Source organism: Sminthopsis crassicaudata, chromosome 2, assembly GCF_048593235.1.
Source record: "Sminthopsis crassicaudata isolate SCR6 chromosome 2, ASM4859323v1, whole genome shotgun sequence".
In the NCBI taxonomy this organism is placed as follows: Eukaryota; Metazoa; Chordata; class Mammalia; order Dasyuromorphia; family Dasyuridae; genus Sminthopsis; species Sminthopsis crassicaudata.
The window spans coordinates 396,174,363-396,189,373 of record NC_133618.1 but is presented as its reverse complement, the minus strand read 5'-3'; the positions used below and the strand labels follow the sequence as shown (position 1 = coordinate 396,189,373).

Here is a 15,011-nt window from a genome sequence, read left to right as displayed (position 1 = left end):
AGATTAAAGAGGGAAATGGATGAGTTTGTAGACAGCAAGAGAGGAAAAAAGTAAAGATTAATGAGTGAGGATGATTTAAGAAATAATCTTCTAGAGGACTTAGGAAGGGATGGGATCAAGTTTTGACTCTGATAAGGAAAAAGGCCACTTTACTGAGGAAATTAAGATGTGAGATGAGAGGAGGAAATTCTCATCATATACATGGCCTTGATTTCTTCCCTGTGAAATATATGACATTCTCAGTTGAGAGGGTAATGAAAGGAGTGATTTGGGAGACTTGAGGAAGGAGAAGAAGATTTGAAATAGTTTCTGTGGAGAGTGAGATAATGAAGCAGTTGAAGAGAAATTAAAAATAATCACTTTGTTGAACTAAAAACCTAGTGGAAATTAGGCAACATAAATTTGTAGTAGACCTACTCAGAACAGTTTCATTATGTCCGCTAGCTCTGTCCAGCAGTATATAAATGGAAGTGAGGATGGATGGTGGCAGTAATCCATGGTTGGGGTTTGGCAGAGCATCAGCAGTAACAAAACAAAAGAGTGTACAATTGAGTTGGTTTGCCAAGGGATCAAGATAGGGAAGGGAGAATAATGTAGGAAGGATGAGAGGTGGGACCAATTCTCAGGCTTTTGTGCCCGACTGCATTTTGGTCCTGACACCTAAGTGTCACTTAATAAATGCTTGTTGATTGGTTGCCTACTCAGCTTTCTATTCAATCCCAGCAATAACCCTGCTATGTGCAAAGCCTTGGGCTAATAAATGCTGTAGGGATTGTAGATATAGAGAAAGTCCCCATGCCCATGGAGTTTATAGTGAGATGAGATATGTATAGCCCAGGCCAATGAAAGGCAGCATAATTTGAATTTATTACAACCACTGAAGCAAAGTCAAAAACTACTGGACCTGGGTAGACAACAAGAGTTTTTATTGCTGTTTTTATTGTTCATTCCCATGACCTGTGAGTACCACTCTGCTAGCTAATTCATAGATACTGCTGAAGGAAAAAACTTTGGGGATTTTTGGAATCGAACTCAAAGTATGTGCTTTTTCTCTACGCTTTCTCTTCCTTAGGATGGATTCAAGCTTGGATTTATCCAGACCTTTTCCCTTATAGCATCCCACCCTGAAAAAAGTTTTTCCACAGCCCCAATTACAATTCTCAGAAAGTACCTTTCCTTATGACAACTGTACATCAAGATTTAAGGTTATTATAGCACATTTTTGTGTAGTCAACTTTCCAGGGGCTCATCTTTTCTTAGCACTACCCACACACTCCCAGCACTTCCTCTTCTCTATTGCTTATTTATTCTTCTTTCACTGGAGAAGTCCCAGATAACCATTCATCCCTAAAATGATGCCGTGTTCCTTGCCAAGAAAGGAGTGGGAATTGGAGGAAGAAATAGTCCTTCCAGTTTTTCCCTAAAGTCACAAAATGTCTTATCAAACCTAAGCCTGTTCTTTCTCAGGTTTGACTCATTTGTGCACTAATTACATCATCCTAACAAAAATTAAAATGCCAGTGGATTCATGATCTCATTGAGGTGAGTATTCCCATCATCAATCATTCTATGCAATTCTTTCCTTTCCCTCCAAAATTTCTCCATAAATATCTACTCTAATCCTTGGAGGCTTTCTATTAGGTCTTTCACCAGTTCACGGATCCACTTTAGTCCTTGGGCTCTCCATCTGTTATCCTTTGTTCTGAATATATCGCCAGGCCTTTTCTGACTATTTCCTGGAAAAAAAGCCTTTGTCTTATAAGTCCTTTAGAGGTAGAGTAATATAATAGAAAGACAGCCAGGGGGCACAGTGGATAGAGCTCCAAGTCTGAAGTCAGGAACACCTGATTTCAAATCCATCCTCAGACACTAGATGTGTAACTTTGGACAAGTCATCTGACCCATCTTCAAAATTATCCGGAGAAGGAAATGGCAGACCATTTCAGTACCTGTGCCAAGAAAACCCTAAATAGGATTACTAAGAATAAGACATAACTTAAACAACTAGTCCACAACAAAATTAATCTACAGTCTACCAAAAGAAAATGTCATATTTTTTATTTCTTTACAGTTGACATATACTGATTAATACAGAAATCATTTGTCTTTGCACTTAATAGCAAATGGTGACCAGTTTTCAATAGTTCCCATTCCCTTTGGCTTACTAAAATCATCCTCTTAGTAATAGTGCCCCGAACTTCATGAAATTTCCATGAATTCCATGAACTAGAGTTCCTTCACATCCAATTCAACTGCATGAATAAAAGCAGTACACAACCTTACAATGCTGGTGCTGGAAAGGTCTTAGAATAGAATCTTCTCACTCTCATTTTACAGAAGAGGAAAATGAGACCCAGAATGGGAAAGTGACTTGCCACCCAGCTAATCTGTAGCAGAATAGGGAATTCAACTCAGCCCTTTCCCCTCTTTTTGTGATTATAAACTGCCTCTAAAGACATTAAAAAAATCCTTGACTGAGCACAAGTAGAAAATATAACTGTATTATGAGAAAATGTATAGGATCAGTTCTGATTTAAAATGTATTCATTAGCTGTTTATTTTTAATGGCTTTATTTCCATTTTTATCCATTTTAAGTGAGATTTCATTTTGGTTTTATTCTGGATTTATTTTAATTTTAGTTAGTCACTTGTCTTCATTGAACTGACAATCATTTGATAAAATGCTAGCACATCTGAAATTATTTTTTTCCCAACACAAAGAATACTCAGGCAAATCCTAAGTGCAATGTATGGTCGGGGAGGGTCTTGGAATTAAGAGTAGTGCTATCTGGAGTAAAGCTTCATTGAAGAATTGGAACCTGAAGATGGATATAATAATTCTGATTCATTTATTTAAAGTCATCCATTTAAAGTCATTTCAAGGCTGTGGCACTCATATCTAGTTTCAATCAATTAGCAAATATAAGGAAGAGCCTGAACGGGGTAATGCGAAGGATTCACAAGAAACGGTACAAAATAGCAGTCTAGCTGTCTGTTCATTATCACATGAATGGTGCAAACAGTTAAGTAATGTAGAGTAGAGTGGGCTTGGGAAGACAAGGAGCATTAATTAAATTACTTAAGTTCTGAGTGCTACAGAGAAAAAGAGAAAATATATCACTGTTTCTGGGTTCTAGAAACTTACATTCTCCCAGGGATGGGGATAGGGAGGAACAACTTGGACACTATTAAGTAAATACAAGATAATTTGAGCAGTCAAGAAAGGATGAGGACAATCAAGGATGAAGATCAAGACAGGCTTCTTGGGGGAAGTGACATTTAAGCTGAGTCTCGTAGGAAGCTAAGAAAAGTTTAAGATGCAAAGGTGGAGACCAAGTGCATTCCAGGCATGGAGGACAGCCTTTACAAAAGCTCGAGGCTGTAGGTGGAATTCCAAGTTCAAGAACCAATAATAGCACAGTTTCACTGGACCTGAGAGGACTTGAAGGGAAGTAATATTATATCAATCAACAAATCCTTATTAAGCACCTATTATGTGCTGAGCAACAAATGAAGAGATGGATGGCCTGGACTCCCTCCTTAAATGGAGATTCTGGAAGGAAAGGTCTCCATCTTCTCCAGCCAGAGGGAGGGAGAAGTCCCAGCACTGAAATGACCTTTCAGGATCATTAGCCCAGAAACATGAGCCAGCTCTGCTCTTATAAGTCTTCCTCAGCCAGCCTCTAAAGGAAAGAGAGGATGATGCCTTCTAATTAGCAACAGCTGTTGCCTTTCTGCTCCACAGATTAATTAGCCAACCTTCTTAATTGTGGTGGCACTGGGTTCTGAAGGATAGGATAGGAGAAGGGAAGGTATTCCTCAGAGAAAATACACACAGAGATGGAAAAGGATGAGACCTATTGCAGAAAAAATTGAGTGGAGAAAGACTGGAGGCAGAAAACAATGAGAAAATCATGGTCCAAGAGGGGTGAGAAGGGCCTGAAGAGACATTACAGAGGAAGAACTGATAAGATTAATTAGATGTGATGAGAGGAAAGTCAAAGAAGACTCCAAAGTTTTGAATATGCCTGACTGGAAGACCCATAGAATTAACAGGGAGAGGGGGGAGAGGAGGAATGACATTTGGTTTAGATGGGTTGAATTTGAGGTGGGATATCCAAGTGGACAGGAATTTGTGAGAGATGTCAAGGCTAAAGTTTGAAAGTTTCAATACTAGTCTTCTCTTTAAAAAAATAAATTTTTAAAGTTTACTGCTATTATTTGTTCCTATGTTGTCTTCACACCCAAATATTTATTCTTATTCTCTTTACCAGCCAATCAGCCACCATCTGTAATGAATAATCAGAATAAAACAGAAAGAAAGGCAATTCAATAAAACCAACCAGCACACCAGTTATGTGTTGATCAACATTGATGGAATATGCAAAATTCTATACCCATAGTGCTCCACCTATATAATTGAAAATAGAGAAGTGTATTGTTTTAGTTTTCTCTGAAGCCAAGCTTGAACATGTGTTCTCTTCAGCAGTTTATAATGACCAAGAGATAAATGAATGCTATTTTCTCAAAAAAAATTGTCACAGGAAGACCTTTCTAAACAGTTTTCTAAAGAAGTGCCTGCTGACAGAAAACAAGACTGTTGGCTATTGGGTTCTTATCCCCAGTTGTCTTAAAAAAGAAAAGCAGAGATCAGGTATTATTTCAGGTTACATCACAATATTATCACCCTTTGAGGACTTGAACTTACCAATTGTCTGCAAATAGGTAGCCTTTGTCTGTCTAATACATTGAACATCTCAAGATTATGTGGTGACTTGAGCAGAGACAAATGTGATAAATCTCCAAAATTCATTTCACTTCTTGATTCAAAAATCTTCAATGGCTTTTGACCGCCTACTAAGCAAAGGTCAAAAAACTTTGTCTGGCATTTGAAACTCTTTAAAATGTGGTCCCACCAAAACTGGGTCACTGATGCATTTTTGGTAGATCTGTGAATGGATCCAACCATTCTGGAGAGCAATCTAGAATTGTACTCAAAACATTATCAAACTGTGCATACCCTTTGACCCAGCAGTGTTACTACTGGGCTTATATCCCAAAGAGACATTGAAGAAGGGAAAGGGACCTTTATATGCAAAAGTGTTTGTGGCAGCCCTTTTTGTAGTGGCCAGAAACTGGAAACTGAGTGGATGCCCATCAATTGGAGAATGGCTGAATAAGTTGTGATATATGAATGTTATGGATTATTATTGTTCTGTAAGAAATGACCAGCAAGATGAGAGACTTACAGGAACTGATGCTGAGTGAAATGAGCAGGACCAAGAGATCATTATATACTTAAACAACAATCCTATATGATGATCAATTCTGATTAACATGGATCTCCTCTTCAGCAATGAGAGGATCCAAATCAGTTCCAATTGATCAGTAATGAACAGAACCAGCTACACTCAGCAAAAGAACACTGGGAAATGAGTGTGGACCAGAATATAGCATTTACACTCTTTCTGTTGTTGTTTGCTTGCATTTTTGTTTTTCTTCCCAGGTTATTTTTGCCTTCTTTCTAAATCCAATTTTTCTTGTGTAGCAAGATAACTGTATAAATATGTATACATATATCATATTTAACAATATACATTAACATATTTAACATGTATAGGACTACCTGCCATCCAGGGGAGGGGATGGGAGGAAGAAGGGGAAAAGTTGGAACAGAAGTTTTTGCAAGGGTCAGTGTTGAAAAATTTCCCATGCATATGTTTTATAAATAAAAAGCTATAATAAGAAAAAAAAATTTAGTCCCACCCAATAAAAAAAGGGGGGGGGGGAATGAAAAGAAAAAAAGGAAACAGGGAGGAAAACGAGAAACAGAGAAACAGAAAAAGCACAAGAGAACGCTCCCTGTGCCCTTAGATTGTTTTAATGTAGTAGATTCTTTGTCTTTAACCACCAAAGAGAATGTCTTCATTTGATAGATGATATCAATGGAGGAAAAACTCCAAAAGACATCATTCTCCAAGTTGCTCCTCCTTTCTCCCATTTCTAGCCCTGGTTTAGAACTGTTTAACTGGAATACTCTAGCTTTAGCTTGTGTTCTTCTTTTACAGTTTTTGAGGAGCCAGAAGATCCAAGCAACAGGTCATTTTTTTCTGAAATCATCTCTTCAATTTCTGATGTGAAGTTCAGTCATAGCGGAAGGTACATTATGACCAGGGATTATCTGACTGTCAAAGTTTGGGACCTCAACATGGAAAATCGGCCCATTGAGACTTACCAGGTACAGTACTGGGTTAATTACTCAGGGATTGGATGAGCCCTCAGAACACAAAAAAAAATATATAAGATGTAGGCTTTATCTTCAAGAAGCTTACAATCTGGACTTCCATTACCTCCTGGTTGTTCCATCTGTTTAAGGCCAAATATAATTAACTGCTATATGATGGGTTCAGATTCTTTCTCAAAAACTTAAGCTGTATGATGGTGAGCAAATCACTTAAACCCTCAGAACCAATTCTTCATCAATAAAAATGAGGGAAATGATCTCCATCAATACTGTCAAACTCAAAATAGAAATGGAATGTACTAATCCATACATAAGGATCCCTGGGGGACATATTGACAGCTTAAAATATAATATAATCAATGTTTTTATTTCATTTGTATTTTGTCAAATAGTTCCCAATTACATTTTAATCTAGTCCTGGCTACACTTAGGAGTGTTGTAGGCCACAAGTAGGCTACAGTTTGATACCTCTGGCCTCTAAAGTTTTTTCAGATCTTTTCCAGATTTACACTATGAGGTTTAGAAGGCAATGTGGACTAATTGATAAGAGTGCTACATTTATAATCATAAAGACCTAAGTTCAAATCACTCTCTGACTTGGGGAAAATCACTAAACTAACCAGTATGAATCTCAGTTTCTTCATCAATAAAATGAGATAGTTGGGTTAAATGACTTCAAATGTCCATTCCAGCCTTCAAATTTTGATCATGAGCTTAACTCAATAAATATCTGCCCCAAGTCACTGTCCCATGCAACTTCCCAACCAAATTTCTGTCATGGCACTACTCTCTCAAAGCCACTTTCTTGCCTCACTCCAAATGAAAATATTCCTGGAGTCAGGACAGACTTAGACACTGCCTTCCATCCTTCATTGGGTCATTTTAACTAATGCTAGGGAGGAGCTTGGGTATTTTTACCCTACTCCATGTGTGAGGAAATGAGAAGCTGAGCATGTTCCCTAGCCACTGAACTGGAGACCGAGCTTGTCCTTTAGGGCATGAGTTCAGAGTGGGCCAAGTGCTTAACAGAGCTTGACCTTTAATGGTTCTGATGAGAGATAGAAAAGGGGGAACCCTGTTTGTTGGCACAAAGATAGTAAGATAGTCCTGTGAGGCACAGTGTCCACTGTAAATGAATTTACAGGCCCGAAAACCTAGATTGATAAAAAGGTTTATTGTAGGGATTTTAGAAGTAAAGTTTAGTTAGTAAAGTTGAGAGTAGAGATAGAAGAGCACTGGATTAGGTCCGGCGGTCAGAAACCCTTGGCATAAGGATGCCATACTTAGGACTTCTGCAAAAGCATGGCGTCTAGCGTTGCCCTTTTATAATGGGGCTCTCGGTGATGTTGAAGGTGGCTCGAGTCTCAGGCTCCTGGGGGGCTTTCAGTTAGCTCAGATTCAGTGGAGCGTGGGGAAAACCCAAGCCAGCTCAGATCTAGTGGGGGCTGGGCCCAGATTTTCAAAAGGGTGCTTTTTGACCAGGATTTGTGAATCAAAGGTCAGCCATGGGGGTTGGGAAATCAGAAAGGAATATTAAAGGGACCTCAACCCCTATCAATTCTGATTCTTTTTTATACAAGACTATTTATAAAAGACTTTTTTATACAAGACCTGAAGGGGAAAGGGAAAATCTAGTAAAGATGCTTTCAAGTGTTTCATGGCAGTTTCATGTTGGTCTTTTTGCCCCCCCCTGTTTAATAGGTCACAGAACACAAGCCATTTGGAAACACTGGTCATTCAGTATTAATGGACCCACACTTCATTCACCAATTGGTCATTAGGCAAACCTATAGCAACTGTTCTAGAGAAGATTAAAAATTTAGAGAAGGATGTGGTTTAAAGTTCACATTTCCTTCCCTCCTGAGCCTTATAATCTAGTAGAGAGATATGCTACAAACATAATAAACTATGCTGTACAATTATATAATAAATGCAGTAGAGGGTTATAGAATAAAATGCTAATTAAGGTGGAAGGTCATTACTGACCATCCCTGTGACCAGCACTCTAACAAGTCCAAAACCTAGAATCTGTGCTTTTAAGTAGTTTACAAGTGCATTGACCTTCCTCAAAGGCCATCTCTACAGAACTCATACTGGCATCTAAATTGTTGTCAAATAAATCTGATTATTGAGCACCCATCTTTAGTACTGCTGTGAGGGATGTAAAAAATCTCGCCTCTTTCCTCAAAGAGTTTATATTCTAGTTGAAGAGGGAGAATAGATAAACATTTATGTCAAATTAACAATCCAAGACGATATGTAATTAAGTACCAAGGTAGATGATTTAGATGCTAAATGTTCCATAAATCAAGAAGAAGAGGGGGAGAGAATTGGGGGGTTGAAGGGAGAACCATTGTGGAGAAGATGATAACTGTATTAGACAAGATTAACTGGATGAAGAGGAAAGTAAAGGACAAGAAATGTAACAGGAACTGTATTTCAATTCCACTAAATATAACAAATATAAACTAACTACAGTGTGTAATATTGTCTGGTAAGCTATGGTCTCGACAAAGATAAAGCAAAAGTCTCCACCCAAAAGGAATTTAAATTCTACTGGAGCATGAGCAATATATTTGGAAAATAATATATAAATCAACACAGCTAACTGGAGTCATGTTCCAGGGTAGGAGAGGGGATTAGACGCCAGGCTGAGAAATTTGGATTTTATCCTGTAGACTGTGGAGAGTGATTAAAAATTATTAACTGGGGGAATGGTTGAAGTAAATCACTATTTGGAAGGAAGATAGATTGATGTCAAATATATAAGATGAATTAGAGGCAGTGAGATCAACTTAGGGCTTTTGCAATAATTAAGAGATAAAGTAGTGAAGGCTGACTAGTAACAATAGTGGAAGTAAATGGAGGTAAGATCATTTGGAATCTAATATTTGGGGACTTTTGCCCAGGAGATAATAACAGAGGATCCTTATTTAGAATTCACCAACTCTTAATTGTCTGGGTTTTTCCCTGACAATATTTATATTGAGAGATCACAAGACTATCCCATTAACAACAAAAAACCAAAGGGGGCAAGCAGCCAAATCCATGACAAAGCACATTCTCATTCCTAAAATAACCTGTGGGCATTTTACCTGGACATACATTTCCCATCTCAATTATCTTTCCCTACTTAATACGCTTCTTTTCTGATACATATATTTCTTTGGCCTTACTTAAATTCATATCCCAAGACCTGGATACTTCAAAGAGTAACATAAAACCCAAACATAAAACTGCCCTGAGCAACCATCTAGACATCCACAGTTCATCCTTGGTACTCACAGACCATCTGGAGGGTGGTAGTGACATAGCAAAACAAATGACTATAATTTGCAGGTACACACCTTTATCTTGTAGACCTTGCATATATCTATCTTCTTCCATAAAGCAAATACTGTCTCCTAATTTCCAATGATAGATGAGAGCATCTCCGGTTTTTCATTTGGCCACAAAACAGAGATAATATTATTCCCCACAGTCACAAGTACCACTACCATCCTTTGAAATGAAGAACCAGAAAATTGAGTAGCATTGGAGATGTCCACTGACATACTCATAAAAATGAAAATTAGTTCACGGGCTTATTCCCTTCTCTCTCTTATGGCAGGTTCATGACTACCTCCGCAGCAAGTTGTGTTCTCTCTACGAAAATGACTGCATTTTCGATAAATTTGAATGTGTGTGGAATGGATCAGACAGGTGAGAACACAGTAAAGAACCTCTTTGTCCTCAATTGTCTAAGGTGGGAATTGGACAGTGTATGGCAAGAGGAAAAAATTATGTTGATTTCTAGTTGTCCAGATCCATAGCGTGGGTTGGGATTCACATTTAGTGGGAAGTCTAAATGATGATCTGTGTCCTAGAAAGCAGAGATACCCAAGGATGAAATATAGTCCCATAAGATACCTTTTCACTCAAGGAAAGAAGCTTCCTGTCATAGAAGGAATAATTAATACTCCTGGCTACTGATTTTTTTTTTACTCTAATCCAATCCAATCCAATACTCAAATTTAATCAAAACTACCTACTAGTTCAAGAAACTGGGTCAAAAGCAGGGACTACCAAGACAAAAAGAAAAGCAGCCCCTGCTCTCAAGAAGTTTATATTCTATAAGGGCCCTTTTTAAAAATACAAGACCAATATAAAGAGAATGTATTCCCTTGGGCTTCAGCTTCTTCATCAATAAAAGGAGTGGGGTGGATTAAATAGCCTCCGAATACACTTCTAGCTATAGAGATATGAGCCTGTAATTCAATAATGCTCTAAGATCATTAATTATTTAGGAAAAAATAAACAGAAAATAAATATATCCTTAGAAGTTCTGTCCATCTTCAGGGCCAAGTCTGCCAGAACTAACATGAATTGAAAAATTACATCATTTCTGCCAAAAATTCAGTCCTGACAGCTTCCGCTGATGGAAAACAAAGTTGTTAAAGTCAGCTGGCCGTTGACTTCAGCTTTTTTTTTTTTTTTTTTAAGCTGCTGTTGCGGTCCTGACCTAAGGTTATTGGTTCAGTACAAGTGTAAATCATATGTCAAATTCCTTGGAAAAAACCTGTTTACAATTTTAAGGTTTTTTTTTATATTGAAGGCAGTGACTTCAATCAAGAAGTTCTGGATTCAAATCCCACCTCATTCACTTTCTAGATGTATGATCTTGAGCAATTCATTTAATTACTCTGAGTTGCTGTTTCCTCACATGTAAAATGGAGACTCTAGCAACTAATTCAAGGTGCTTGTGAGGACTGAATCTTAAATAACTACATAAATGTTTATTTTTTCATTGTTATTCCATCTCAGTGGTTCATTTTTAGCTTTAAAATTACCAAAGGAAAGTCAGCATAGTTTAAGGGACATAGTCTAAGAAATGGCTTTCAGTCAGAAAAAAAATAATAAATTTGTTGTTCCTGTCCCCCTCTGATGAATCCTGATTGTTTGACCTAGAGTAAATCACTTAACCTTTCAGTGTTCTCATAAACCCTCTTAAAATTTTAAATTGAATAGCAGCTGCTAGCCAGCCTGGATAAAGGAAATTTCATCACTCCGAGGTACCTACAGTAATAAAATTATAGGCCTATTTTCCCCCTCCCCCCAAAAAAATACAGATAATTTTTCCAAATTTCCTAAGTAAACAACTCCTATATCATAAAGGGTTACCTACTACCTTTGTACCAATACCAAAGAGCAGGATGAATTAATTCCTGTTTCTACACTGTCTGACAAAGGGCAATGTTTGCAAGTGTTTTATGAAATACCATTATTGTCACTAGCATTGAGAATCAAATGTTTAAATCAGTTTTCTTTCTGATGTCTGGTAGATTTTCTCTGATATTGCCCTCAAATATTTCAGAAAAGAGATCAGGATGAATTCTAATGGCAACTCTGCTACTAATAATAAATAAAACTGGGCAAGTCACTTTTCTCTTGCCTGTTTCTTCATGTATAAAATAAAGGGATTAGATTAGAAGATCTCTCAGGTCTCTTTCCCACTCTATCAGTAAAGTGTGGGTTCCTTGAAGCCAGGAATTATATCAGTTGTTTTGTTTGTAATTTTTTAAATGACAGTAGAAGAATTAGATTTATATTAATAAATTAATATAGAACAAAGCTGAAGAGGAAACATATCTACACAATCAAAAACAGCAGATCAAAATGTAAATGATTTTACAAGCAACCAATTAATCGTACAATTTAAACCAACAAGCATGAAGTACCTGTTCTGTTAAAATTTTTGTTGTGCTAGACACTAGGGAAACAGATAAAACAACTGATATAATTCCTGCCTTCCAGAAGCTTACATTCCATTGGAAGCACCAAGGCTTTAATCTAAGAGTTGCTGAGTTTAAGACTTGCCCTCTATACAACATGACACTGCTTCCTGTTGTATTAATAATAAAAGCAATAATAAGAAAAATATATGTATTCTTTTTTCATAGATTGAAGGGAAAAAAGTATTTCTTGATAAGTTGCTACCCAAATATTTCTTACATTTTTTAATCATAAAATCATAAAATGTATTTCTTCACAAAGATTGTTGACAGTGACCTTTCCCATTGCCCACTTAAGGATATTTCTAACTTGTTTGAATAAGTCAAGTTAAAAATGGTTGAAGTAACTTCTTTCTCATCATTACTTTTCTCCTATTATAATACTGATGTTGATTTTTGTCCCAAAAATTAGTTGTTTATTCAACAGAAAATTCAGATCTTTCAGAAGATTAGGTAAACATGGATGACTTCATGGTCTGACTTGGACAGCATGTAAATTCATAATCAAATTTGCAAAAAAAAAAAATTTTTTTTAATTTGGATTATTTATTATTCATAAAGACCAGTCAATTCAGGACCTGATAACCAGATGTCTAAAACAATAAAAATCAGCCATTCTAAAGCTAATTAAGAATGATCAATATAGCAAATCCTTCAGCAAATCCATCCTTGCCTTTCTTTCCATAAAACCACCAAAGCATAAAATTGTCAAGGGCTAGAACAGCAATGGGTGTGGAGATGGTCCCAACACGCCGTACAACTAATCCCTCTCTCCCCTCACACTTTGCAGTGTCATCATGACTGGATCCTACAACAATTTCTTCAGGATGTTTGATCGAAATACAAAGCGTGATGTCACCCTGGAGGCTTCCAGGGAAAACAGCAAGCCCAGGGCCATCTTGAAACCCCGAAAAGTATGTGTAGGTGGCAAACGGAGAAAAGATGAGATCAGCGTGGACAGTCTGGACTTTAGCAAAAAGATCTTACATACAGCTTGGCATCCTTCAGAAAATATTATAGCAGTGGCGGCTACAAATAACCTATATATATTCCAGGACAAGGTTAACTAGGAGGACAAGTTATACTTAATAAGCTTACATACTGAATACTAGTCAAACAAGTTTTTAAATATTTCTTTGGGTTTTCATTTTATTCATTGACTTTAATTTTCCTATGCAGGAAACAATTGGATAGAAGAAAAGCAGTCCAAAGGCCCCCAAATCCCCCAATTTTAAGAAACTGTGTTGGCAAATCCAACAAATAGGTTCAGAATACTTTTGTTTAGAATCGAGAGCTGCCAGGTAACCAGAACCCTTCCATAGTTGACTTGAACTTCTGATTCTTTTATTACTCAGTTCTCTCTGGTGAGTCCAGTGTTTTGTTTCTAGGTGTCTGCTGAGGTGAAATGAGGTTGTCTGTAGTATTTAAGGGGGGAGGGGAAGATAAGTTTTTTTTTAATTAAGCAATTCCATTTGATTGAAAAATAAACACTGTTTACTCTACTTTTGGATAAAAATCTGTTTGTTTCCTAGAAAACCAGAATTGCTTTCCCCTCTCATTTTAAAAAAAGTCTTTTTTGTTGTTGCTGTTCCAAATATATATATATATATATATATATATATATATATATATATATATATATATATATATATTTACTTTTTATGAGTCTGTGCAGGCAGAAGTTCAGGACCAAAGTTAGAGTCTGGTTAAAAGTTGCATGCACACTAGAGCTCCTTACATTTTTCTGTTACAAGCCCAAGAAGATTTGACTCTAAATATGCTTCTGTGCTTTGGTGAATTGGTACAAAACACTTAAAAGAGAACTTCCAAAAAGTTATAAATTTATACAGGCCTGGACTCTACCCTCTGTTTTATTTAATTTTATTTTTTTCTCTGCTTCTTTAAGTAATTATTTATTCTTTTTCATTCTTTTAATGAAAGCCTAAAGACAAAAAAAAGTTGCTGCTTATATTTTGACATTCAAATGAGGATCACACCCAAGAATTCTCCTTATTCCCCCACTTCTTCCCTCAGATATTAGAGCCAACAGAGTAACAAAGCCCAGGCCCATGGTACTGGAATAAGATTAATCAGTTTTAAAAGACCATTTTCTGAAAGCTAATTGGAATTTGCAACACCCTAAGCTTACCCTTTTCCTTTCCAAGGTGAAAACCCATGAGGTTGGACAACTTCTCCTAGTGTAAAAATTGTGCATGAAAGGAACAAACTGTCTATGAAATCCACTGGAACCTGCTAAGATTGTCAAATCCTTCAATGCCTCCTTCTCAGTTGGGGTTTCTGGCTTGTGACCCTTCCTGAGAAATGCCACTGATATCCCCCTAACGTACCTCAGGGAGTACAACTCAATGAATTCAAAGGATTTCTGGCTCCTGGGAGAGTTCCCACAAACACACCAGGGCCTGGATTTCACAGTAGCTGCAGTATTTGCTCAGGTGCTGGCCACTCACTCAACCTTTCACAGACCATCTAACCTGCCACCTGAGAGAAGAAAGGTGGGTCAGGACAGACCTCATGGGCGGCGATCGTTAACGGCGGGTTTTCATTGGTATGTGGCTTTCCATAGAGCCAGAAAAATCACAACTTTCAGGGTTGACATTGAAGGGAACATTGCCAGGACTGGGGAATAAGGGGAAATAGCAGAAGTCCATCCTATTTTCCCAGTGTCTTTTTTGTTTTACCTTGTATCAAAAGCCTGTTCTGTAACACCCCAAGTAAAATTCTCTCAGTTGTCCTCTTAGCTTGTTGTGTGGACTTTCTCCTTGTCATCCTTGTTCAGTTCATTAGGATGTTTTGCCTAGAGCGCCAAAACTTCAATCAAAATGTGGGGAGAAAACACGTTAGCCGTAACCACTACATATCCTGTTAAGATATATACTGTACCACTTTCTACCCATATCCCAAAGGATGTTGAACTAGATACATTTTAAGGTCCCATATAAGTCTGCAACTATAAAATAAGCCAGACATCTCTAGTA

The 15,011-nt window shown here is 37.3% G+C and overlaps 1 protein-coding gene across 5 annotated transcripts in view; it reads left to right on the top strand.

Annotated features, from left to right (window-relative positions):
- Window positions 1–13,517, top strand: part of PPP2R2B (protein phosphatase 2 regulatory subunit Bbeta) — a 457,959-nt gene extending 444,442 nt beyond the window's left edge. For all 5 annotated transcript variants that reach the window (XM_074291738.1, XM_074291742.1, XM_074291741.1 and 2 more), the window contains exons 7-9: window positions 6,069–6,238; window positions 9,855–9,946; window positions 12,806–13,517. In XM_074291738.1, coding sequence (XP_074147839.1) covers window positions 6,069–6,238; window positions 9,855–9,946; window positions 12,806–13,085 — 542 coding nt within the window. In that variant the 3' untranslated portion in view covers window positions 13,086–13,517. The remainder of the gene's footprint in view (window positions 1–6,068; window positions 6,239–9,854; window positions 9,947–12,805) is intronic.
- The last annotated feature ends 1,494 nt before the right edge of the window (window positions 13,518–15,011 follow it).